At 37.8% G+C, this 25238-nt stretch overlaps 3 protein-coding genes across 9 annotated transcripts; 1 reads left to right on the forward strand and 2 right to left on the reverse strand.

Annotated features, from left to right (window-relative positions):
* Positions 1 to 2420: 2420 nt before the first annotated feature.
* MRPL30 (mitochondrial ribosomal protein L30) lies at positions 2421 to 6851 on the reverse strand. The gene is made up of 5 exons (XM_063304986.1): positions 6801 to 6851; positions 6274 to 6351; positions 5411 to 5557; positions 2692 to 2765; positions 2421 to 2602 (listed from the first exon to the last, which is right to left on the reverse strand). The coding sequence occupies exons 1-5, from the start codon at positions 6834 to 6836 to the stop codon at positions 2464 to 2466; spliced, it is 474 nt and encodes a 157-aa protein (XP_063161056.1). The 5' UTR covers positions 6837 to 6851; the 3' UTR covers positions 2421 to 2463.
* A 151-nt stretch (positions 6852 to 7002) lies between these two features.
* MITD1 (microtubule interacting and trafficking domain containing 1) lies at positions 7003 to 15735 on the forward strand. Of its 6 annotated transcripts, none has more exons than XM_063304982.1 (7): positions 7004 to 7182; positions 11976 to 12077; positions 12189 to 12325; positions 12406 to 12492; positions 13718 to 13833; positions 14818 to 14878; positions 15495 to 15735. In XM_063304982.1, exons 1-7 carry the CDS (start codon positions 7062 to 7064, stop codon positions 15540 to 15542), a joined length of 672 nt encoding a protein of 223 aa, XP_063161052.1. In that variant the 5' UTR covers positions 7004 to 7061; the 3' UTR covers positions 15543 to 15735. The 6 variants fall into 6 exon arrangements, with proteins under 6 accessions (XP_063161055.1, XP_063161052.1, XP_063161050.1 ...); XM_063304981.1 differs by lacking the exon at positions 15495 to 15735 and adding an exon at positions 14955 to 15151 and having other exon boundaries at positions 7005 to 7182; XM_063304985.1 differs by lacking the exon at positions 15495 to 15735 and having other exon boundaries at positions 7003 to 7182; positions 13718 to 13860; positions 14818 to 14914.
* A 1418-nt stretch (positions 15736 to 17153) lies between these two features.
* Positions 17154 to 20282, reverse strand: LIPT1 (lipoyltransferase 1). Of its 2 annotated transcripts, none has more exons than XM_063304976.1 (2): positions 20168 to 20282; positions 17154 to 18695 (listed from the first exon to the last, which is right to left on the reverse strand). In XM_063304976.1, the coding sequence occupies exon 2, from the start codon at positions 18488 to 18490 to the stop codon at positions 17348 to 17350; it is 1143 nt and encodes a 380-aa protein (XP_063161046.1). In that variant the 5' UTR covers positions 18491 to 18695; positions 20168 to 20282; the 3' UTR covers positions 17154 to 17347. The 2 variants fall into 2 exon arrangements, with proteins under 2 accessions (XP_063161046.1, XP_063161045.1); XM_063304975.1 differs by having other exon boundaries at positions 19904 to 20276.
* Positions 20283 to 25238: the final 4956 nt, after the last annotated feature.

Here is a 25238-nt window from a genome sequence, read left to right on the forward strand (position 1 = left end):
GAATTCAACATTATTTAAATAAATCAGAAATTGGAAAACTATTAGGGAGGTAACTGGGCCATTAAGTGACAAGGAAACTAAAAGATGTGCTAAATGAGGACCAAAGACCACAGAAAAGCCACATTAATTTTTTACAACTTTCTTCATTGTGGAAGATACACAGTAGAAATATATAATGGTATTAACATTTTCAGGATGGAATAAAGATATAGTATCTAAGTACATTTACAGTGATTAATATGTGTAATAATTACAGTAAAAAAATTATGCAGAGATGGAAAATGTTGCAGAAAAGGTAAATTACTAAGGACTAGAGTGCCTTCTTATAAAGTGTACAACAACTGTGGCTTTTTAGCTCAAAAGACAAGCGAGGAATGGGGGAGAGGTATATAAAATTATGCATACTGTAGAGAGTGTAATCAGAGGTAACATTTTTCTGCTTTAGTATAGGGGAACCTGGGCTCACCAGGAGTTTAAGACAAAAGGAAAACACACACCACAGCATATAGTTCAATTATGAAATTTGATAATGAAAGATGGAGTGACACCATCAAACTTAGGTGGATTAGTCAAATGAATTATAAGGTTAACAACTATAACTATCAATCAAGGGTATGTGGTGCCCTGAAACCACAATGACTGATGGTAGTACCTCCTGCTGATGCAAAAATTTACTATTTTAGAATTATTCAAAAGGAGGGGTGACTGGCATCCCTTAAGCTTTGGCACCCTAGGCCAGTGGCTACTCAACATTAGCCTGAAGCTGGCCCTATCAATTATGATACTTCAACTTTGAAAAAGGGCCAGACATGGTCAAGGACCATGGAAAAATAACATCCTTAGGGAGAGTCAGTTGGGCAGCAGTTCTGAATGTGTTCCCCTCCCTTGACCCAGAGTGGAGGATATGTAGTCACCCTGTGTGTCCCAGTGCAAATGTTCTGGCACAGGTCTATGGGTTGCGTGGTGTACATCGATTACATAATACATCTTCCTTTATGCTATTTAATCTCTCACTAGAAAAACTGAGATGTTATAGTGATGTGTCCTCCTATACAAGGTTACAAATTCTCCAACACCTCCAAGAACGAGGGTGGGGGTAGGAGGAATTCCTCATATACCCATATCTACATATATACACCATGCAATGCATAAACCTTCCACATATACATACATACATACATACATATATATATGTGTGTGTGTGTGTATATGTATATGTATATGTATATGTATATATATATATATATATATGTAATTTTATTAAAAATATTTAAGGAGGATAAAAACTAATACAAACTAATATAAAGTAAGAAAAAAGAAAAGAAAAAAAATCAAAGAAAGCTAAAAGTGCAAGAAAGGGGAAAAAAAGTAAAAGAAAAATAGAAAAAGAAAAAAGATACAAAGTGGCTTCCGATTTTCTTTACAGCAGTTTTAAGTACAATTATAAATTTACCTCTTACTCTACAGTTACAACATAACTCTCTTCTTTTTATGATCTATCCTGTCTAATCATCAAAGCCACAAATCATAAACTCATTTTTTTTCTGTTTTATGAAAAAAGTCCGTAAGGGCTTGCATAAACCTTCCTAGTAGCTGCGGACACCAAGTGCCAGACTAGCTCTAAAGACAGATGTACTACCCTAATGTAGCCACAGTTCAAAGCCTAAAAGGTCTGAACCAGATATAGGAATACCCCTGCCTGAAGAGCTCCTGTAAGGGCAAATCTGGTTGCAGGCTGCCTCCTGGGGGTCAATTATTGGAAAAACATGAAACATTTAGCCCCTGAAGCCAATGAAGACAAAAGGAAGATCCCCCAAACAATCAAAATGGAAATACTAAAAAGAAAAGAAAAGAAAAAGAAAAAAATGGAGACAAGATTACTGGAAGAACATGGAAAGCAGAACTCTTTTTTTTTTAAAGTCAGGTAAAACCCCAATGACAGACCAATCACGTGACCTATTTACAACTGACCAACCACTGGTTGTATCTGCCTGATGACAACAACCAGTTTCTTGTTGAAATGTTGTATTTTTGTACATTATTTACAATTGTATTATATCTTAAGAAATCAGATTTTATCTGACTAAAAATGGCCAGTGAAGCAGATTCAAATTAGTTTAACCAACAGTCACAGGCGTTCAGTTTGATATTATCTTAGTCACAGCCTCCTGTAAACTGTGTAGATAACAAAACATACCTCAAAACCTGCTGCAGTGCATTTGCTATTATATATATTCTCATATTCACAACAGCCAAACAGGACAAGCAGAAACCATGCCCAAACACTAGATAAATATTTTTATTTTCTCCGTAATAATGCTATCTTGTTTGATGGTAAGGCAGCTGAGTTAAGGCTGGAGAAATTGTTCTAAATGAACATGTGTATTACCCCCCTACTGGCAATTACAGTAATGCAAATGTCAATTTAATGTTACATTTATTATATGAAGTATCAATGCATTATTATGAAGAATCAATTGCGTTCTTTTCCACTACTTTTAGGTGGCGACAAACTATCAGTTCACCTGTGATCTTGTTAAGATAGGTATCAGGTATTTCATCTTCAGCTGGAAGTCCGTAAGGCAGTTTTAATGGCTTTATTCTATAGTCAAAAATGGGGGGAAAAACAGCCTATTAGCATTCTTACACTACAGCAATTTCAAAATAGTGCTGGTGAGAAGAAGTACCAACCTTATTAGGTGTTTAATGATTTTCAGTTTTGCATTCACGGAAGGGATGTTTTTAAGCACCACTGGATCAAATCTCTATAGGTGATACAAAGGTCATCAGACAACTTGTTTCCAATGCATCGCATACATTAAATTTGTGAAAACAGCTATAGTAATAAAGTTCAAATAGCTTTTAATAAATATTAAATCACTGCAGATACTAAATATTAAGTAACATTAGAACAAATATTATGATCCCTTAAACTTATTTCTGTCACAGTTTAGTATTATAGGTAATCCTTGTTTAGTGACCACAATTGGGACCAGCAACTTGGTCATTAAGCAAAGCAGTTGCTAAGTGAAACCACAACTGTGCTCATGATCTTACTTCAGCTTTCCTTTGCTTTACAGCCCTGCAAAGGTTGTAAATATGAGGATTGGTTGTAAAGTACCTTTTCATCACCGTCGTAACTGTAAATGGCCGCTAAATCATTAAAGCATTCAGGAACTTAACAGTGATAAATATAATTCCTTAATTAAAGATGCAGACTCCTTAAGTATTCTTGATTTCTATACTCTGATTCAGCAGTGGAGAACTACATGTGAAAGGGGAGTTGGTAAGAGGCCCGACAGCGACTGTGTCAGGTCTCACTGTCTGCCGCTGTGCAACCCCCAGGCCACTGCTCCCAACCTCATGGGGCCCTCGGGAGCAAAATACTATCCTGGCTCTTACAATCCATTCCTTAACTATTTTACACGCTAGAGCAGTGCTTCTCAACCATAGTACACATTCCATTAAAGGAAAGGGTAAGTCTGTAAGGAAGTCCTTAAGTTTTACTTTAAGGATAAGCGTAAGATAATGCCTATAAATAAACGCCTATAAACTTTGTTTTATTTATTTATTATTAAATTTGTATGCCGCCTGACTCCCAATAACTCATTATGACTTTCTTGGGAAAGACAGACAGGGCCACAACTAGGGTCTGTGTCACCCGGGGCAAACATGGATTCCACGCCCATTTTGGCGCCCCCCCAGCGTGGCACCCGGGGCACATGCCCCGGTTGCCCCCCCACCAGCTGCGGCCCTGAAGACAGATTTTTGCTCCTATTGTGATGTGACCACACTCCTAGAGGTAAAGGAGGAGTGAGAGCATCTGTTACGCCTGCCAATTGTAATCATTGTAGCCATAATCTGATCCAGCATGAAGCTTTTTCTCAGACAACAGCTGTACAGAACACTTGGTTGTCCACTCTCTTCCCCTACCTGTTATCATCCTGCAAAAGCAAAAGCACTTCAGCCCTACTTAGTTTTATGCTACACTTCATTCAGCAGCCAGGCAGACACACAGCAGCAATTTCTTTTTGATACACTCCTCCTCCCCAAAATTCAAAACTGTTTTTTTTTTCCAAATTCAGGGAAACTGCCTTTGTACCATAGTCTAAGAAAATACATTTTCGAGATGCCACTACCCGCATTTTAAAATGATCAGACCCTGGAGGTATTGCCAGTTCTACCAACTGACATAAAAATGCTTCCATGAAAGTAAAAAGTAAAGACCTGAAGTAGTTGGGCAAAAACGTCTTAAAACCTGAGACAGGAGGAAGCACCAACCCCCTCTTCTACTGCTGGATTAACAGCAATGGACTGAATGTTCTTTTCTTTTACTATTTCTGTGAACAGCTGTTTCTTATTGCCACAGACTGCCAGATCTGAGCTGCAAAAATCAGATGACGATTAAATGGCACTACAGAGTTAAGATTTTTCTGTATCTCCTGCTGCCATCTAGTGGCGTCTGATGCTTGCAGCCCAGATCTGGTAGCCCTAGACTCCAAAGTTACTGTATTCTATGTTCAAATGCTTCACTCTGAGAAATGACCATCTAGAAAGAAGCATTTGTCCCTGGAGATTATTACACTAACCTTCTGGAGACCTCTACTTGCTGCTGTGATAGAGAGAAACGGCAGGCAGAGATTTTCACAGCAGCCATCTGGCAATGGCAGAATCTTGTGATTGGCAGGCTTGTCCATCCCCAACTTTTGGGGGAGATGGGCGGTAATTAAATTTGAATCATACATAAATAAATAAACTAATACTGCTATTGGCAGATGGATGTGATTTTAGTATGATCTACTGTTCTTTCCAATCTACTACTTGAGGTGAAAATCATCTAGCATGATGACAAAACTGGCCTTGGACAGCTCAAAACAACAATTTCCTTCGAAGTAGCTAATGTTGATCTCAGCAGTTACTAACAGTTGAGCAACCATTTCTGGGCCTGGAAGCTAAGCAGGGTTGGATCTGGTTAGTACTTGGAGGGGAAACTGCATGGAATTAGCAGGGCTATAGGCTATACTGGAAAATAAAAAATATATATTGGAAGATAGAAGCAAATGATTTCTATGCTGTTGCCAAGTAAACTCCATGGCTGTACCTATTTAGTCAATCACAAATCAAGATTCTCTTTTCATTTTGATACTGACCTTCTACTTTACAGCAGAAATGAACTCAAACATTTAACCAGTAATAGCTTGCTGTGACATGGAGCTGTTCCAGCTACAAATTATTTTAGTATGTGGCCAAATATCTCATCTCAAAATCTAGTCAACCATTTTGTTCAAATGTATCTGAACATTAACTTCACAAGAACAACTTCTGAATAAACAATGCATAGGACTGAAATCTATATAATAGTATTACACGTGGGGAAAAAATCTCGGAACACTGTAAATTGGTTACATACTTTTCCTAATCCAAGCTCTTCAATCAATTCTTTTTCCCAATAAGGACGCCTTCTTCCACTTTTGATCCTGGTGACAAGATGTAGTTTATGAGGCTCTTGTGGATTACCACCATATTTTTCATGATCACCAAGTCGTGGTTGAAACACCTAAAATAAGTTCAACAGAATAAATGTAAATTATACTTTCATTATTAACCAATACAATAAGTATAGTTAGTTATTGGATTGGTGATTTCTGGGGCTCATCTTCACATTTTTCTAACTAAGGCACAAAGATGCCCAAATAATAATTTTTAAATAACTTACCCTCAAGATACTGCCTTCATCTCATCCCCAGATACCAAAGAGGCAGTTTACAGTTTTCTTTAGCTTTCTAGGTTTAAAGTTGGGGTTTCTCTCAGAAAAAATTCTTGCCTTCTCATGATCTACAACACTTCCTTAACAATTTATTATTTACTGGCATGGATACTAGCTAGTAATTGGGTTGCATGTGGTTCAAGAGACTACACTAAGGATCAGATTTGGGATTAGACAGAGTGAGTTGTTCTTTTGAACGCTCTACCATCTACCTCTGCGGAAGAGGAAACTACAAAGAGGATGCATTAATTAGCCAGAAGAAACTGGGTGAAATAAAATAGTGGCTAGGTATGAATTCTCTAGCATGGAAGGTGCATCAGAAACAATGGAAAGTTACTCTCTGATCAGCTCAGACCTACTATAATTCTATTAAGTACAGAGCTGAAATCGCATTATTTTCACAACCGATTTTATGTAGTAAGGAACATATTTTGTCCATTTTAATTTGTAATTTAATTTTAATTTGTACTTGTAATGTTTGATTAATTTTTTAACCTAAGACTTACTGATTCTGGAATTCGAGACTTCGTAAATTTCTGCCTCATCCATATTCTCCAAGCGATTGGTTCACTTTTTGCCAGATTCTGCAGCATAAGAAACAAGAAAGAAAACAATGTAATATTTCAGAGCTTAACGCATAATGTATTCAAATATATCAAGGTCTCAAATAAATCAGTAATGACAAGATGCACATGCACATTTATTAAGTCTACTAAGATACTATCATTTTATATTCCTGGAAAACTAGAAGCATCAGAGGTTCACAGGGAGCATGTCAGTTACCTATTCACATATATTTAAATCAGCTAATTTGGAAATTGTAACTAGCTTACAAAATAGGAGGTACAAGATCGTTTGCTAAGTCTCCACTCACGGCATCAATTTTTCCCAGAACTGAGGCCTCTAATTAAAATCACATTTAAGAATCACAGCTATGCTTTTTTCCAGCTCCAGCAAAAACGTTCAGCAATATAAAGGGGTTTCTGCAACGTAATGCAATTCTCTTCCTAGTGAAACAATCCAGACCTCTCACCTGCCAAGCGGCTACACAACCTCTCCAAGCCGCCATCTCACACGGCCAACTCTCCTCCTCTCGAAAAGAGACTCCAGTCACGTGTAAAGTCTCCTCCTCCGCGGCCCAAGGAGGGTGAGAAGCGCCGGCGACTTAGATCCGGTCTCCCAAGGCTTTCACGTTCCACTTCTTCGAAATCACATGAGCAGAAGAGGGCGGGGCATTCTCGCCTCTTTCCTGCTTTGCTCGGTGGTTTGCGGCGGGCATAGCTGGCGGGCTGACATGGAGGATTCGGCGGCGTCGGTGCTGAAGCGGGCGGTGGAACTGGACTCGGCTTCGCGTTTCCAGGAGTCGCTGGTTTGCTACCAGGAAGGGATTGCTCTCCTTCTTAGTGTGCTGAAAGGTGAGAATTTCGTCTTCCCATCCCCAGACCGAGGAGATTAAGCTTGGTATGTAGGTCCCGCATCTCGCCTATCTCAGGAAGACGGAAAGAGAATTTTGCCAGCCTTGTGCAGTGGCCAGAGATGGATTGAATGTGAACATGGAAGTCCTAATTAGACGAGATCTTTCTCACTGAGGGGGAAGACCTATATTTGGGCTGTATCGCTTGACGAGAGTTTAAAAGATTGCGGGATTTAATGCAAGAGGTGTACTTTCTCCTCCTGTAAAACCGGGACAGGGAGGAAGCTTGATCAGAATATTTTTGGCCTGTAATTGTTAGCGACCTCTAGTTCGGTAAATGGTCCACTACCTGCACCCTATTTTAATTTATGCTGGGATTGATCCCTTTCTTGATTCTGGTTTTATGAGAAATAATAATTCTTTTCAGTGCTTCTAGGTCTTTATCAAATTGGATTGGTGACGTTTTCATGATTTTAACATCCCCCTGAGTCTCAGAAATGTCTGCTTCCAGAGTTGTAAAGTTTGTAAAATATGATGATGGAAAATAGCCTGAAATTTAATCATTAATTCAAGTAATTTCAGATGGTGTTATTTTTCTAAACAGAAGTTACTGTATGTTATTCCTTAGGTCTCCATTTTGGTTCCAGTGATTTTTAATAACTACTTGAAACCACTGGGGAAGATTTCCAGCTGAATGCAGACAAAACAGGTTAAGGGAACAAGTTTCAGAGAGATGAAGACCTTTCTACAGTTCTAGATGCTGATCTCTTTCTGTTTTCTCAGACTGAGATAATGGCTACAAATTTCTGTCAACCATGGAAGAAAATGGTTTCCTGGAAGAAAATGACCTTAAAACTGTGATGCAGGTTCAGACTTGATTACTGTAATGTGCTCTACATGATGTTGCCTTTGTGTCTAGTCTGTAAGTTGCTGTTGGTACAAAAACTAGCTAAGTTTGTCTCTGAAACACATCAAAGGGACCATAACACACCTGTATTAAATGAATGTAGTGACTGTCTGATTCAGACCAAACACTAAAGTACCAACTACAGGTAGTCCTTGCTTACAAACGGTAATTGGGACTGGGAACTCTGTTGCTAAGTGTCATGGTTGTAAGGTGCGCCATCACGTGATAGTGCTGACTTGTGACAGCAATTCCAGCAGTCCCAGTAGCCATCATTAGGTGAATCCCGCATGGTTGCAGTGTCCCGCGGTCACATGATTGCCATTTGTGACCTCCTGCTAGCTTCCCTGTTGACTTTGCTTGTCAGAAGCCAGCAGTGAAAGTCGCAAAGGGCAGTCACATGGCCGTGGGATGCTGTGACGTCGTAATTGCGAGCCTGTCACCAAGTGCCTGAATCACGATCATGAGACCATGGGGATTCTGCAATGGCCGCAACTACGAAGACCTATCATAAGTCCCCCTCGTTCAGTGCCATCATAACTTTGAACAGTCACTGAATGAGTGGATGTTAAGTGAGGACTACCTGTATTACCTTGAAAGCCCCATGTGTTTTGGTCCAGGCTACTACAGAGAATATCTCCTTCTATAAGATTCCCCTTCCCAGCATTCAGTGAGATCATCTTAGGAAATCCATATAAAATTGCCATGGAATCTTACAGCTTGCAGAGCAATTTTATACATATCCAATTAGCAATAATTCCTAAGAATTCAATAGAGGTTTACTGTAAGTAAATGGACTGGAATGGGCCACTTCACATCAAATGACCACCAGATCTGTGGACAAGAGGACCACAGAAGAAATGGAGTAGCCTTCATAATTAATAGCCAAGTGGCTAAAGCAGTGCTTGGATACAATCCAAAAAACGATAGAATGATCTCAATTTGAATTCAGGGCAAGCCATCTAACATCACAGTGATCCAAATATATGCCCCAACCACAGATGCTGAAGAAGCTGAAGTAGAGCAGTTCTATGAGGATCTGCAGCACCTACTGGACATGCCTAAAAGAGATGTTATTTTCATCACGGGAGACTGGAATGCTAAGGTGGGCAGACAAATGACACCTGGAATTACAGGTAAGCATGGCCTGGGAGAACAAAATGAAGCAGGACATAGGCTGATAGAATTTTGCCAAGACAACTCACTCTGCATAACAAACACTCTCTTCCAACAACCTAAGAGACGGCTTTATACATGAACTTCACCAGATGGACAACACCGAAATCAGATTGACTACATCCTTTGCAGCCAAAGGTGGCAGACATCTATACAGTCAGTAAAAACAAGACCTGGAGCTGACTGTAGTTCAGATCACGAACTGCTTATTGCACAATTTAGGATCAGACTAAAGAGATTAGGGAAGACCCACAGATCAGCTAGATATGAGCTCACTAATATTCCTAAGGAATATGCAGTGGAGGTGAAGAATCGATTTAAGGGACTGGACTTAGTAGACAGGGTCCCGGAAGAACTCTGGACAGAAGTTCGCAACATTGTTCAGGAGGCAGCAACAAAATACATCCCAAAGAAAGAGAAGACCAAGAAGGCAAAATGGCTGCCTGCTGAGACACTAGAAGTAGCCCAAGAAAGAAGGAAAGCAAAAGGCAACAGTGATAGGGGGAGATATGCCCAATTAAATGCAAAATTCCAGAGGTTAGCCAGAAGAGATAAGGAATTATTTAACAATGTGTGGAAGTGGAAGAAGACAATAGAATAGGAAGGACAAGAGACCTCTTCCAGAAAATTAGAAATATCGGAGGTAAATTCCAGGCAAAAATGGGTATGATCAAAGACAAAGATGGCAAGGACCAAACAGAAGAAGAAGAGATCAAGAAAAGGTTGCAAGTATATACAGAAGACCTGTATAGGAAGGATAACAATATCGGGGATAGCTTTGACGGTGTGGTCAATGAGCTAGAGCCAGACATCCTGAAGAGTGAGGTTGAATGGGCCTTAAGAAGCATTGCTAATAACAAGGCAGCAGGAGACAACGGCATCCCAGCTGAACTGTTCAAAATCTTGCAAGATGATGCTGTCAAGGTAATGCATGCTATATGCCAGCAAATTTGGAAAACACAAGAATGGCCATCAGACTGGAAAAAATCAACTTATATCCCCATACCAAAAAAGGGAAACACTAAAGAATGTTCAAACTATCGAACAGTGGCACTCATGTCACATGCCAGTAAGGTAATGCTCAAGATCCTGCAAGGTAGACTTCAGCAATTCATGGAGCAAGAATTGCCAGATGTACAAGCTGGGTTTAGAACAGGCAGAGGAAGTAGGGACCAAATTGCCAATATCCGCTGGATAATGGAAAAAGCCAGGGAGTTTCAGAAAAACATCTATTTCTGTTTTATTGACTATTCTAAAGCCTTTGACTGTGTGGACCATAACAAATTGTGGCAAGTTCTTAGTGGTATGGGGATACCAAGTCATCTTGTATGCCTCCTGAAGAATCTGTATAACAACCAAGTAGCAACAGTGAGAACAGACCACGGAACAACGGACTGGTTTAAGATTGGGAAAGGAGTACGGCAGGGCTGTATACTCTCACCCTACCTATTCAACTTGTATGCAGAACACATCATGCGACATGCTGGGCTTGAGGAATCCAAGGCTGGAGTTAAAATTGCTGGAAGAAACATTAACAATGTCAGATATGCAGATGATACCACTTTGGTGGCTGAAAGCAAAGAGGAACTGAGGAGCCTTATGATGAAGGTGAAAGAAGAAAGTGCAAAAGCTGGCTTGCAGCTAAACCTCAAAAAAACCAAGATTATGGCAACCAGCTTGATTGATAAGTGGCAAATAGAGGGATAAAACGTAGACGCAGTGAAAGACTTTGTATTTCTAGGTGCGAAGATTACTGCAGATGCTGACTGCAGTCAGGAAATCAGAAGATGCTTAATCCTTGGGAGAAGAGCAATGACAAATCTCGATGAAGTGGTTAAGAGCAGAGACATCAGACTGACAACAAAGGTCCCCATAGTTAAAGCAATGGTGTTCCCCATAGTAACATATGCTGCGAGAGCTGGACCATAAGGAAGGCTGAGAGAAGGAAAATCGATGGTTTTGAACTGTAGTGTTGGAGGAAAATTCTGAGAGTGCCTTGGACTACAAGAAGATCAAACTGGTCCATACTCCAGGAAATCAAGCCAGACTGCTCACTTGAGGGAATGATATTAAAGGCAAAACTGAAATACTTTGGCCACATAATGAGAAGACAGGACACCCTGGAGAAGATGCTGATGCTAGGGAGAGTGGAAGGCAAAAGGAAGAGGGGCCGACCAAGGGCAAGGTGGATGGATGATATTCTAGAGGTGATGGACTTGTCCCTGGGGGAGTTGACGACTGACAGGAAGCTCTGGTGTGGGCTGGTCCATGAAGTCACGAAGAGTCGGAAGCGACTAAACGAATAAACAATGCAATTACTGTAAGTAGATACAGAATGGTGGCCTAAAACATTCATCCCTAAAACCAAAAACAATAGAAGACTCAAATATACTAGTCTTTTATTTTTTTTAAATAATTGTATTAAAGATTATAATTGCAATAGTAAAAACTAATACAAGCTAAAAGTAAAAAGAAAGAATGAGTAAAAAGTGCAATGGAAAAGAAAAAAATATATTAATCACATTTTTTCCTTGACAAGATCTCAAAACACGTAGCTTCAACTGCCCAGAAAAAATCTGGGAGCCAGAAGGGTCCCTTGATGCATGAGTTTCCTTTGCCACTCAGCACTCTTGCTGTGTAAATGAAGGTCATGCAAAGAAATGAAGGGGGGGGGAATACCCTTTTTTCATTTCTTTCTTGTCTTCTATTCACAGCTACAAAAGATGAGAAAAAAGGAGCTTACTACAGGAACAAAATAACAAGTTACATGAACAGAGCAGAAGAAATTAAGAAATTAGTTGTGAAGGAAAAAGAAGGTAGGAAGCTATAATGTAAGTTTCCTTAATACTGCTTTTAAAAAGTACATTAGAAGATCTTTTTAATGTAGTGAGATGGGAATCTTAGTGAAAATTTGTTCTTGTTTTTAGATGGGAAATGGCACAAGCAAATTAAAATTGAAGAGAATAGCAAAGGATTCAGCTATGAAAAGCTGTTCCAAGAATATCTAAATGAAACTGTTACAGAGGTTTGGGTTGAGGATCCTTACATTCGCCAAGCCCATCAGGTGAGATAGTGGTGCTGCATTTAATCAAGACATTTTGCCCCTTTCCATCTGAAAAAAATTTCTTGTTTAATTTTCTACAGTTGTACAACTTCTTAAGATTCTGTGAAATGCTTGTTAAAGAACCATGCAGAATGAAAACTATACATCTTCTTACCTTTCATGAAGAAGTAAGTATTTAAGGCTGCAATCATATTGCAGGATTTAGTAAGAATTACTTCTTAATATATTTAAGATTGCATGAATGTCCTCTTACTCAGTATCAGGTTGCATTTGCTGAATGGGAGTGTTATTGTGACCACCATGGTAAGAATGCAAAAAAGAATTTCCATTTAATTCTATAAATAACATTCTATTTCTATCACATTTTGGATCAGGAAAAAAAATGATTAAAAAATCCATTTGTAGGTGAAAAAGAAATGCTATTTCTTGCATTAAAATTAAACACTTCTTGTATTAGGAGAGTTGGTTATGCTTTGGGGTAAGAATAGTTTGAAAACAAGCTAAACTTAGGTACCTTCAATGAGTAGGATAAGATCAATTTTAAATTGGTAATTAGAAGAAAATGGAAGATACTGAATCAAATTATTGGTTTTGGCTCAGTATTTTTTATGCTTATTGGTAGCAGTTCCTCAAAATTTCTTTCCAACATCTACAGGATAAGTCAAGAATTTTCCCAAGAATCTTTTACATACAAGCATATGCTCTACCACTGAGATACGGTTTTATTCCCCTTTCTAACATATTTTGCATTTATTTTGGACATGATACTTCAATTCATTGTTGACTCCTGGTGACCGCCTGGAATAGCCCCTGCAGTTTTCTTGGCAAGACTTCCAAAGTGGTTTGCCATTGCCTCCTTCCTAGGGCGAGAGTGTGTGTGACTAGCCCGAAGTCACCCAGCTGGCTTTGTGCCTAAGGCAGGAGTAGAACTCACAATCTCCCGTTTCTAGCCTGATGTCTTAACCATTATACCAAACTGGCTCTCTTTCTCATATAATTAAATTTGAATAATAAATAAATAAATATTAGTGTTTTACCAATTATTATTTTAATCTGAAAATCTGTACTGTAGGAGATATAAGGAATCTCAGAGGGGGAATCTTCCTCTGGCTTTTCCACTAGCTCCTGGGGCCTACTGTTGCTACGTTTGTTTATGTACGGCTTCTGTGACATGGAATCGGGTTGTTTTCTTAAAAGTCATCTATTTACACAGAAAGATAATAATTGGTACAGGTTTCTCTTCAGAAGATCGTTTGTAGTTCTTGGCTGAAAAAGTATAATGTTAAGGTGGTTTACTTTAAAGTAAGCAAAATAGTAATGCTTTTCAGGGAATTCTGAATTGACAATGTTTAGATTATCCACTCATGTTTAAATCATAACACATCTTAACAGGGTCATGGAAAGAGTCAACAGATGGGTGCCTTAGAAGAAATACAGCAGTCTCTAAAGGATTTTGGCATTACACTGGATATAACGTATTCTTCTTCAATACATGATCGAGAGATTAGGTTGGTGATATGTAAAATTACTATATAGTAAGTAAAAATATAAATACTGTACTAAATATTGGTTCATATAGTCCTCACTAAAGTAGGAATAGGCAGTAGGTGCCTATGGGCATCAGGGTATTCAGAAACATTTCCTTTGGTTTCCACTAACTTACCGTTAATTGAAAGAATCTAAATAAAACATAATTAGCTGGAAAAAAAACCATGAGTCCTTAATTTAAGCTTTATTTACCAGAATGCCTCTAACCCGTATGCTCAGAAGAAAAAGGTACTTTGAAATATTGGGGCATCCTGATCAGCAGGGGGTTTGACAGACAACTTCAGAAATTTGTTTTCCTATACATAATACGATTTCAGCTGCAAAAACAGTTTTCTGTCTTTTTGCTATCATAAACTGACTGGGCAGAATTTTGCAGTCCTAATCTGTTGGCCCTAATCAGATCTTTTGTAAATGTAGAAGCCTTCCCCAGGCAGTAATTTTGCGAGAGCACCCATGACATGCTCACAAAATTCCGAACAGGTTCACAGATTAAAAATGTTTGTCTGCCCTTTGTTAAGAAATGCATCTGCATGTGTATATATGCATATATATAAAACATGATTATTAAAGGTTTTCAGGTCTATAAAAACAAAGTTACGGACAGACTGAAATTGACAGTTATCAGGATGCTGCTTTAATAATATTTGGCAATCAGTTTTCATGTGAAAAAAATATTTTTCTTTCTCTCGCAATATCTGCGTGTGTGTGCACGCGCCTATGAGAGAGAGAGAGAGAGAGAACTGGCTAGGATGGCCAGATTTCCAAACTAAAATCTAAGTTATCCCTATTGGACCACTTTGGATTTTAAAGGGCAATTAAATATCCTTTTAAATCCACATCATCTCTTTTCTGAACTATCAGGTAAATTTATCTGCAAACATACTCATGCCATTTCTTTATTTGTGAATATTATATTCGTTTCTACATTCTTGTATTTAACACAGATTCAACAATGGATGGATGTTTAAAATTGGAAGAGGCCTTGATTATTTTAAGAAACCGCAGGTAAGGGATTTTGTTTTTTCTGTTTTTTTAACAGAGTTCCTGAATTTTTGCTCAGAAAAAAAAATCTTTTCTATAGGGTCGTTTTTGCCTTGGATATTGTGATTTTGATTTGAGACCCTGTCACGAAACTACTGTGGACATCTTTCACATTAAGCACACAAAGAAAACGTGATTCCTTCTGAAACTACTCCTTTTTTTCTAGTGTAAACTTCTTGTCTAAATATGTATTTACTGTGCACTTTTATAAAATAAATTACTGTTTATGCAAAAAGATACCTTTATCTCAAGATATCCATAAAAGGGGCTTCAGTAATTATATTTTGTTTAAATAAAAATCAGTATTCTTACCTTAACAGACATCAGGTAAAAAAAAACCTGGGAAGAATTATTAAATTAAAACACCACTACTGAATATATTTTAGAATTACAATCTGACAAGATTTATGCATATGGCCGGGAGAGCCTTATGCGTGTGGCTGGATTTTTCCCCATATAATCTCTACTGCAGACATTTGTACTGTGAAGAAGTTCCCCACCTGGTCATCTCTTCAACATCTGGTAGATGTTTTAAAGAAGGCTCCCCAAATACTCCTTTTTCTTGTTTCCATTTAATCAGAGGAAGCATCTATCCACAATGGCTCTCAAGCTGGAGTCACTAAACTGAACAAGTAGCTGAAATGAACCTAGATCGAATACTCTTGCATTCAGCACAATCTAAAAACATAGCCAGCTATAACCTCAGTACAAAATTACACGAAGCTACTGTATATAGAAAAAAAAGGTGCCTGCCAGATACCTTCAACATTAGAGGGGGCTGAATGGCAGGGGAGTTTTGGACAGTCACACTGCAGTCACTGGGGCCAGATAACATGCTGACGTCACTTTGAACAATAGAGTCCACCTCGTTAAGGAAACTCAGGTACGTGCACTATATGTTTGTGTGTATACACACAAGTAGTCCTTGTTTAGCAACCGCTCTGTTACAACAGTGATGAAAAAGTAACTTTGCAACTGATCCTCGTCTTTATGATTTTCACAGGTCTGTAAAGCAAAGGAAAGCTGAAGTAAGATTGTAAGTGCAGTCAGTTTCACTTAGTGACCCTTTGCTTAATGATCGAGTTGCTCGTCCCAATTGTCGCTAAATGAGGACTACCTACACACACACAGACACACACACACACACTCATTAAACTGGGCAACATATGCAGGTGACTAGCATTTTAAAGGTAACAGTGAACAAGGCACAGCTTTTCTTAACACAGCATGCTATACCAACTTGTAACATACTGTATAAACGTAGAAGAACAGAGATGTGACCGTTTGGGGGGGATCCTGATGCCTTGGCTCTCAGTGTCCTACCTATCTCTTTGTGCTCAACTTTTTTTTGCAAGCTCCTACAAAAACTATATCTGTGGCCACTACCACACATTCCTGTCATCGGCACGGAAGAAAATTATGCCATGCCCAGCAGCTTAGTCATGTATTTCTCGAGAGCTTAATAGTGACCCACATCCTCTGTACTTTCAAAATACTGTACATGTTTGCAATTTACAGCTCCTATTCCATCTATGAGTTCTTTGGGGAAGCTTTCTAGTCTTGGTGTGCCATTCCTGGGATCTGCTATATAATGTGCTTGTTGTGTTGTAGTCAGTTTTTTCTCCTCAGAATCTACTGGAGTTTTTACTCTAACAAACTATTAGATGATACTGAGACTTTGTGATCATTTATTTGTAAGCTGATTCCAAACAATCTAAAAATCTAATCCAGTATGTCAGGGAAACTGTAAACAATTTGCATTGCATCCACTGTCAATAAACTGGATTAATCAGAAGAATATAAAGGTTTTGGAATAAAAAAGAAATGAAGGCTTGTAAAAAAAAAGATGTACATTTCACACTGATACAGATCTTCTGTTCTTACTAGAATGATGAATAAACTGGTAGAAAGTAATTTAAAGCAAAACAATCCAAATAATCTTTCACAACATTGCTAATTAGTGTTATTCAGCTCAGAAGACAGGGAGATGATTTTAATTGGCAGAACAAATCATCTTTTAAATTTTGTTGATTACAATGGGAGTAACATTTCAATGGCAGTTCCAATGTGACATAGGTTAGGGGTTTGGACTGGTTATATTGAATTCAAAAGTAGCTATTAGTTGTAACTTTCCATCCACATTTTTGCCCACCCAACAGTGTGTTGTTGTTATTGCAGTCTTGGCTGCAATTTTACACTAAGTTACTTCATTAAACTCAATGGAGTTCACCTTTGAGAAGACATGTAAGGGGAGCAGTATCAACTAACTACCTCCCCTTTTAAAAAACAACTTTATGTCAAGTTTTATTTTTGTTAAATTGTTATTACATCAACATTAAATATGTTTGCAGTCACTGAACTCTTCTAAAATCATATATAATAAACTTGTATTAGCAAATTTGTGATATTCAAGAATCAAGCTCATCACATAAGTTACATTAATGTTACAATCTTTTCACATAAGGTATGCCATTTGCTGTGTAATTTAGTATCTGCACACGTTCTTAGCAAAGCAGCTGCCACCACAGTAGTTTCATCTGGGCAAAACTTGTTGCCAATGAGGCTGTCCCTAAGTTCATCACACATATCCAGTGGCAGCCAGTTCTGAGGCATATCTATTTGGCAAGTTTCAATGTTGCCATTTTTTACATCCATACTTATCTGAATTTCAACATGGGATTGATCATGTTCTATATTAAAGGATGTGCTGATATTGAACTTCGGTGTTTTTCCATATAGCCAATTCCAGGCTTTTAGTTCTCTGGCTTTATTATTAATTCCAGGGAATTCTGTTTCATCAGCTGGATTTATTACATGGATATGGTTATCAGTGTGATGATGTGAAGCATATTCGCCAGCAATGGCATCCATAAGCATTTCACAAGTTAACGTAGGATCTTCTTCAAAGAGATTTTTCACTAAGGCAGGCACACTCGGTGTGGCATTACTTTTGATCCCACTGTAAGGACTCTTTAACACAGATGTTAGAACAAATTTATCAGCATTACATAGCAAGGTGCAGTGGTGATAAGCAGCTGTTCTTCCTAGTTTTGCAGCAGTTCCTGAAATTTTAAAGATTTTGTTTAACAAGAGATCATATCTCTCAGTAGCCTGAACATCAAGCTGGGGTCTCAGGGCCTTTAAAGCTTTAACAACCAGTTTTAAGTTTTCAATTCTTTCATATTTTTTTCTGTTGGTGAAGAAGGTCAGATTAATGTTGCCTGGGTCATGGTAAACAGCACCTCCTCCACTTCTTCTTCGAGCAAGCTTTACACCCTTCTGCCTCATGACTCTAAGGTTACACTCCTGCCAGGGATTCTGATGCCGACCAATCACTACAGTAGAAGAATTTCTCCACAGGAAAAGAACAGGTCTGTTCTCTAAATCCATGTTATCGTGGATCCAATCTTCTAATGCTAAATTCTGGTAAACATCCTGAGACACAGACTGTAGGATCAACGCTCCTTCCTTTGCACTTTTGTAGCCAGCGGCTGGAGCCTTGAGGACACAATATAATGGGAAGCATTTCTTCAGTGAGAACTGGATTATCATGTTTTGAGGAAACAAAATAATCATGCACCAAAGGCGATGAAAGTTTTGGCACTATTCAGAATCTTTCAAACCATTGTGTCAGTGTTGTGGGGTCTTTTTTCCTTTCAAAAGCACTGAAAGCAGTCTTAGATTATTTTAATAAAGTGTTGCTCCTTTTTGGCAGGTAGGTGGAACCTCTAGCCAGTGAATAACATGCAGGCATTTCTTTTCAACTTCTGTTGCCAATAACCTATCAGAAAAAAAAATGATTTTACTTATTTATTGCAGCAGGGAATTATATCTTCCACAACTCTCAGCAGTGCACACACAAACCCACTCCCCACATCCTCTGTAGGATTAAAATATTAAAATATCTACAACAGAATTAACAACAAAAATAAACCAAATCGTAACATGAATGACCAATATCTGGTATAACAATAAAAATTTAAAAAAGAGAAAACAGTAAATGGCACAGCAGGTAAGCATCACTGAAGCCCTCTAGAAAAGCTCAGTTTTTAATTTATTGTTTTAGTTATTTAAAAGATTTGTATGGCCACCCATTTTAAAGCACAGCTCTGGGCGGCTCTCAACAATAAATACATAAAAACAAAAACTAAAATCTGGTGCCTCAGTTATCCCCCTAGGATGCCCCAATAAACCTTAAGAACCTCCTCAAAGCCATCCAGGAGGGAGATAGCCGCTACCACTAAGAAGCAGTGCCTTCCAGCTTCAGTTCTCTTGGACATATGGGACCGTAAGGTGTTTTTTCTTTCTCAATGATCTAGTATGTCAGGCCAATACAGGCTGAAAAAGGCAGTCCTGCAGGTACCAAGCCATAAAGGGACTTACAAATTAAAACCAGCACCTTAAATTGTACCCGGAACTGAAACAGCAACTGGTGTAGGGCCTGCAGTATCAGTATTATATATTCCTAATGTCAGATGCCAGCTAACACATTTTGGAACAGCTGTAATTTCCAAGTAGTCTTTTAAGGGCCATACCATGTAAAATACATTGCAGCAGTCTATCCAGGTAGTGATTAAGAAATGAGTTACTATAACTGGGTCCTCCTGCACCAGGTAAGGCCATAATTGGCACACCAGCTGAAGCTGGGCAAAGGCCCCTCACCTTAGAATGGCTACCACTAAAAAGATACACCAACAGTTCTACACCAATTTTTCTTTTCTATGATCCCTCAAGGTACTAACAAGGGCGTACATAGAAACACTCCAGAACAGGTTTATAGCATGCACTCTGTAGGTATAAATAGGTCATGAGAACAACGTCCAGATATGCTGCAACCAAATGAATTCTTGAGGGGAAGACCAGTGGAAAATGTTGTTTCCCTGCTGCACTCCGAATTTTTTTAAAAAGTCCCATAATCCACAGTCTCTATGAGGAGGCTCGGCAAAGATGATGGGCGCTGCAGTTCAAATACGTCTGACGGACACCTACGGGGGAAGACTGCTTCAGAAATGGCGAAAGGCAGACGTAAGTTGATCGCAACAGTATTAGCTGAAAACTCTTGACCCTGCAAGCTTATACACGCCTTTTCTTCCGTGTATAGGATTGCAGCGTCAGGGCAAGATAGAGCGCAGTTTAGGAACCGGAGAGAAGAGGGCTGCACCTATGATCCTATCAAGGGCACACTTGCCCCGCTGCAAGGTTCTCCAGACACCACCACTGTCTTTAGGAGAGAAGAGCGAGCGAAACATTTACCAGCTTCTCCCGGTGGGTCTTCAATCTATTGCAACGCAAGAACTTTTTGCCCACGCTGGAACCGCGCGTGAAACTCCGCGAGCCAAGAAGGCGGGCTGCAGCCCAGAAAGTGGGGTTGCCACGCGCATTTTTACATAGAGACAAGAAATATAGAGAATCGCTTAATTGGCGGAAGTGAGAACGAACCCTGAAATGGAGTTACTGCAGAGAGTAGAGTTACCGATTCAGGCCTTATTTTAAATATTTAAAATTGTAATGGTTCACAATTACAGGAATAAATCCTCGTAGCTCAAAGGACATACTTCGGAATAGAGTGCATTAAAAAATCAACTTTTATATGAATTCCCTCGAAACGATGGCTATTTTTTTATTTGTATGTTCGCTTATGGTAAAAAAAGTGAAAGCAAAGAGAGAAGAAGCAATTATAATCATTATTTCATTCGAAGGAAAAGTGTTTATTTTTTGCCTATCTTAAAGAAAACTGCAAAAAATAAAACAGGCTGATCTGTACACGCCATGATTTGTGCGTAGACAAATTGAAGCTTGTTTTTCAAGTTCGAAACAACAGCTTTTTAAAGAACATCAGTCTCGAATAAAAAACAGAGGAAGTCATGCAATAATTCCTATCCTTTGCAAACTGAAAGGGGATAGACTGACGGGCAACACAGTGCTTTGCAAAGCTACAGTAAAAGCAGATTTGTCTTTTCTATGGGTACCTCTATATTCTAGAGGTGATGGATTCGTCCCTGGGGGAGCTGGGGGTGTTGACGACCGACAGGAAGCTCTGGCGTGGGCTGGTCCATGAAGTCACGAAGAGTCGGAAGCGACTGAACGAATAAACAACATGGGTACCTCTCAGTTCCAATGGATTAAAAGGATCTCGAAAGTTAACGGGTAGTGTTACTCTTCCTTGTATTTTTCTGTGTGCTTTCCAAAACACTTCCGTGTCTGCCCAACAGAGCTTGGAGTTGCTCTCTCATCCGGGCACTTCCGCTTGGGGACAAAATTAGGGAGAGGTATCGATTTCCTTTCGTGTCGGCTTCTGCTCAGCGCCGAGTACTGGTTCATAGAGGGATGTCAGTAGTAGCCGGGCATCTTCTCTGTCCCTCCCCTCGGTTCTGCGGACCCTTTCTCTTTGTAAGGTGTTTAAAGGCAAGCCTCTCCCCAACGGGCACAGGAGAATGACTGTATGGTTCTACACATATTGTTATCCTCTGGTGGTTTGAACTGATGCTGTAATTGCAGAAACTTACTTTCTCTTTTTTAAGTTGATTACAACACAGAGATTGAAAAAACAGTTTTATGATATTATAACTTATACGTTCAAACTTTAAAAGTATTTTAATATTATAAAACGATACTGTTCATAAGTAAATACAACCGTACTCTCAGTTAAATATATATGCTTCACTGTATGGTTTAATGTATTTTGAATGTAAGCTCCATCGTCCGTACTCACTGGTAAAATTGCTAAGAGTTACAGCCCCATTGTCATCAACGGGCTTTGGAACTGCTTACGACTGGCTGTCATTACACCCTAACTGGTCAATATATCTGTAACAACGAAGGGAGATGCAGGAGAATATTGTACTAATTCCTCATGCAAGCAAAGTTTTGCTCACAATCTTACAATGAATACACCCACGGAAACAGAAATGCCAAACGAACAGATTTCAGGTAAGGCAGAGCTACATGAGGTCAGTTAGCTAACATAAGATGGATAATGGAGACATCAACATATTCTGAGATTTACTTTTCTTGTATTGACTACATGCCAATGTGGAACATGTTAAGGCTAATGGGTGTTCAGAACACCTAATCATTCTGGGGAACCTTGACAGTGAACAAGGAACTACAGAAAGAACTGGCTGAATAAACAATGGTTTGGAATAGACAGCAAGTGAGGGAAGGATGCCTATGTTTAATATATTCACTGAATATAAATCTGGAAGGATTGGAACAGACAAGACAGCTGGAATCAATGCTTTTCTATTATATTTTATTTTTACATTTTAAATTTTAAATTTTTAATATGAACTTTTTAACTGTATATCTCGGTATTTGGATTGCGGTAGGATATAAATGTAATAAATATAATGGGAGGTCAGAACTATTTGAGATATTCTACTTTGTTAGCTGAAAATAAAGGAGATAGAAGAGGTCTCCAAATAACATGGAAAGTGAAAATCTGGACTAATGTAAAATGTTAAGACAAAGGTAATGGCAATCCAAATGCTTAGTTTTCTTGGACTCAGAAATAATAATTATAATAATAACAAAATTAAATTTGTATGTCACTTGACTTGCAACAGATCTGAGCGGCTCACAATAAAAGAAATTACAATAAAATCAATAAAAGATGGTAAGTGTGACAAACCATATGAATGGAAAGTGTTAAAGAAATAAAGAAATTAATTCAATTAAATAAGCAATTTCAAACTTAGAAAAGATGATAGAATAGAAAGGATATTTCTATGACAATAGAGACCAGAAAAGTGAAAGCAATGATTTTCTGAGGGGTATTGTGAAAACCGGACATAGGGAAAGAGTGAATAAATGACGGACAACTTTCAGTTATTAATTTGGAGATACTAAAAGTATCATACAGTCATCAGGAGTTGGAAAAAAGTTGATGGCATCTAACTAGAGTAGATGCCATCAACTTGCCCTGAATAAATACCCACTAAATTTGATCACCTGCACTTAAAAATAGTAAAGTTTAGACTGATTTGTATCGTTCATGGCTTTATTTTAAGGCGTCTGCAATTACGTTGTGGTAACACTTTCACCATAATGATGAACATATGATAGGTATATCAAAGAAACTGAACATAAAAAAAAAACAGCTGTTTGTGGTACATTCTGCAAAATAACAGACAGCTTAATCATTGTAAACAGCTAATATAGCAAGATTCATAATATACTTAAACTGAACAACATTTGATCAAGCCCCTTAGAACTTGTTTATTGGTGGTGGGGTGCTGGAACAGATAACACAGGGGACGATGGGAAACACCATAGGTAACATTCAACAGTGTTAAATATTCAGGGTTTTTATATTTTGTTTTAATACCAGATAAGCAATAATTGGGGCTTATTGAATACAGTACAGTTGATACCATATTTCATTTCTGACATGAAAAAAAATCCAAATATAAACGTGACCATTTTATGAAAGGAAATTACATTTCTAAAAGGATATCTATCCTCTTTTTCTTGAAAAGTCATTGGGGACAAAGTCAGGATGTTCCCACAATTGTATTTAACATTCAGCAAGATGACAACATTTCTAATGAAATAACACAGCAGTGATTCAGTTTCTACACTGTGTTGAGCCATGATTTAACTTACTTTTATTAAATTGGCTAAGTTGGCAAATCATGTTAAATTGTGGTTTTCCAACCATTATGGTTGAGTTTACACAACACAGTAAGCCATAACAAAACAGTCCATGTGGCTTATTATTTACTGGAAGTAAACCCTAATGACTATAATGTGACTTACTTTCAAATTAAACTATATAGGTTTGCAGTGCAAATAGCCATAAGTGCCCAACTCCCAAGGCACATACTTAGTTTAGTATTTTTTGTATAAATTTGTTATCCTAAAAAAGATCACCATAGTCATTATATTGGCATGAGTTTGCCCATTTGCATGCTTCTATAAAATACACTTGTGTATGTTTTCGATCACTTTCAGTATTTAGATGGCTAGTTTGCTCCATATTAAAAATTGAGAAAAATGCCTCAATAGTAAAACTCCTATATGTAAAAATCATAGTTATTTTATTTCCTGTCTCTGTACCATTTTATGATTTCTAATATAAGTTGTACAAAACACGTAAAGTAAAACTTGTTTTCACAGGTTGAAGATGTGATGAGTAAATAAACATCATTCTAACATATTTAATAAATTAAAATGATGTAATAAAAGCACATAGCATTTATCAATTACTTACTATGACTTAATTTTGAGTAAGAATGCATAATATTGTACAATAAGACTGGAATCCTGTGCATAATTCTAAGTGAATACAGAAAAAGCATGCATGTGATCATATTGTATACTATTTTTCTCATAAGCAGTAGATATCAACTTTGAACTGGTCTGAAAACAAACATTACTGTTTCCAATAATTACTATCTGTACACTGATCTTCTACATGAAATCTACTACTTTAAAAAAAGACATAAAAATGAGAAGAAGTTCAATTTTATTTTATAAAAAATTAACATACGTTCATTCAGAGTTATTTCTAGTGTTTGTGATATATTGCAACGTGGAATATGTCCAAGCAATATCATGAAGAAATACTGTCTCATATGGAAGAAGGCATTTTTCTTTTCAAATGGAAGGCATTATTTCCAAACTATTCATAACTCATATATCAATGGTAAAATATAAAGATGTATTTAACAAAATCATTAAACATAGAATAAGTATTGAAACTAGTGAATCGCTACATTTAAATTGGCTCTTAAACTTTATTTTGGTTTTTCTAGTTTACAGTTAAGATTATTATGCAGTTCATATGTTTTGGCAGAATCATTTTCAGAAATATCAACGAACATCAGTTACTACTAAGTCATCATTTTCTTTAACTATGGTCTGAGAGCCCATAACATTGTTAGAGCAATCTTTTGAATTAATGCTTGCATTATTTTGCATCCCATCTGGTAGCTTTTTCCCTCTAATTTGGAAAAAGCCAGTTATAGGTCCTAGCTTTATTTCCTCTGTGTGTTGAAATAAATGTTCATTTGCATTTGAAGTTCCAATACTTGCATCATTCTGTATTACAGATACCTGAGTGGTAGTTTTACTGCAACACTTCCCCATTATGTTAATTACTGTGAAAGAGCTAAAACTGTCCCAAATTATCCTGAAATACAAAGTCAGTGAGGATGTTCTTCAGTAAGGCTGTTGTATAAACCCTATATAGAAAAAAATGTATATATCAGAATAACTAAAGAAATGCCAACATATTTCATTCTAATTAATATTTTTGGTGATAGAAAAAATTAAACATTAATAAAAGTCTCTATTCTTTTAAAATAAACACGCACTAATTCTG

This window comes from Candoia aspera, chromosome 5 (assembly GCF_035149785.1).
Source record: "Candoia aspera isolate rCanAsp1 chromosome 5, rCanAsp1.hap2, whole genome shotgun sequence".
Classification (NCBI taxonomy): Eukaryota; Metazoa; Chordata; class Lepidosauria; order Squamata; family Boidae; genus Candoia; species Candoia aspera.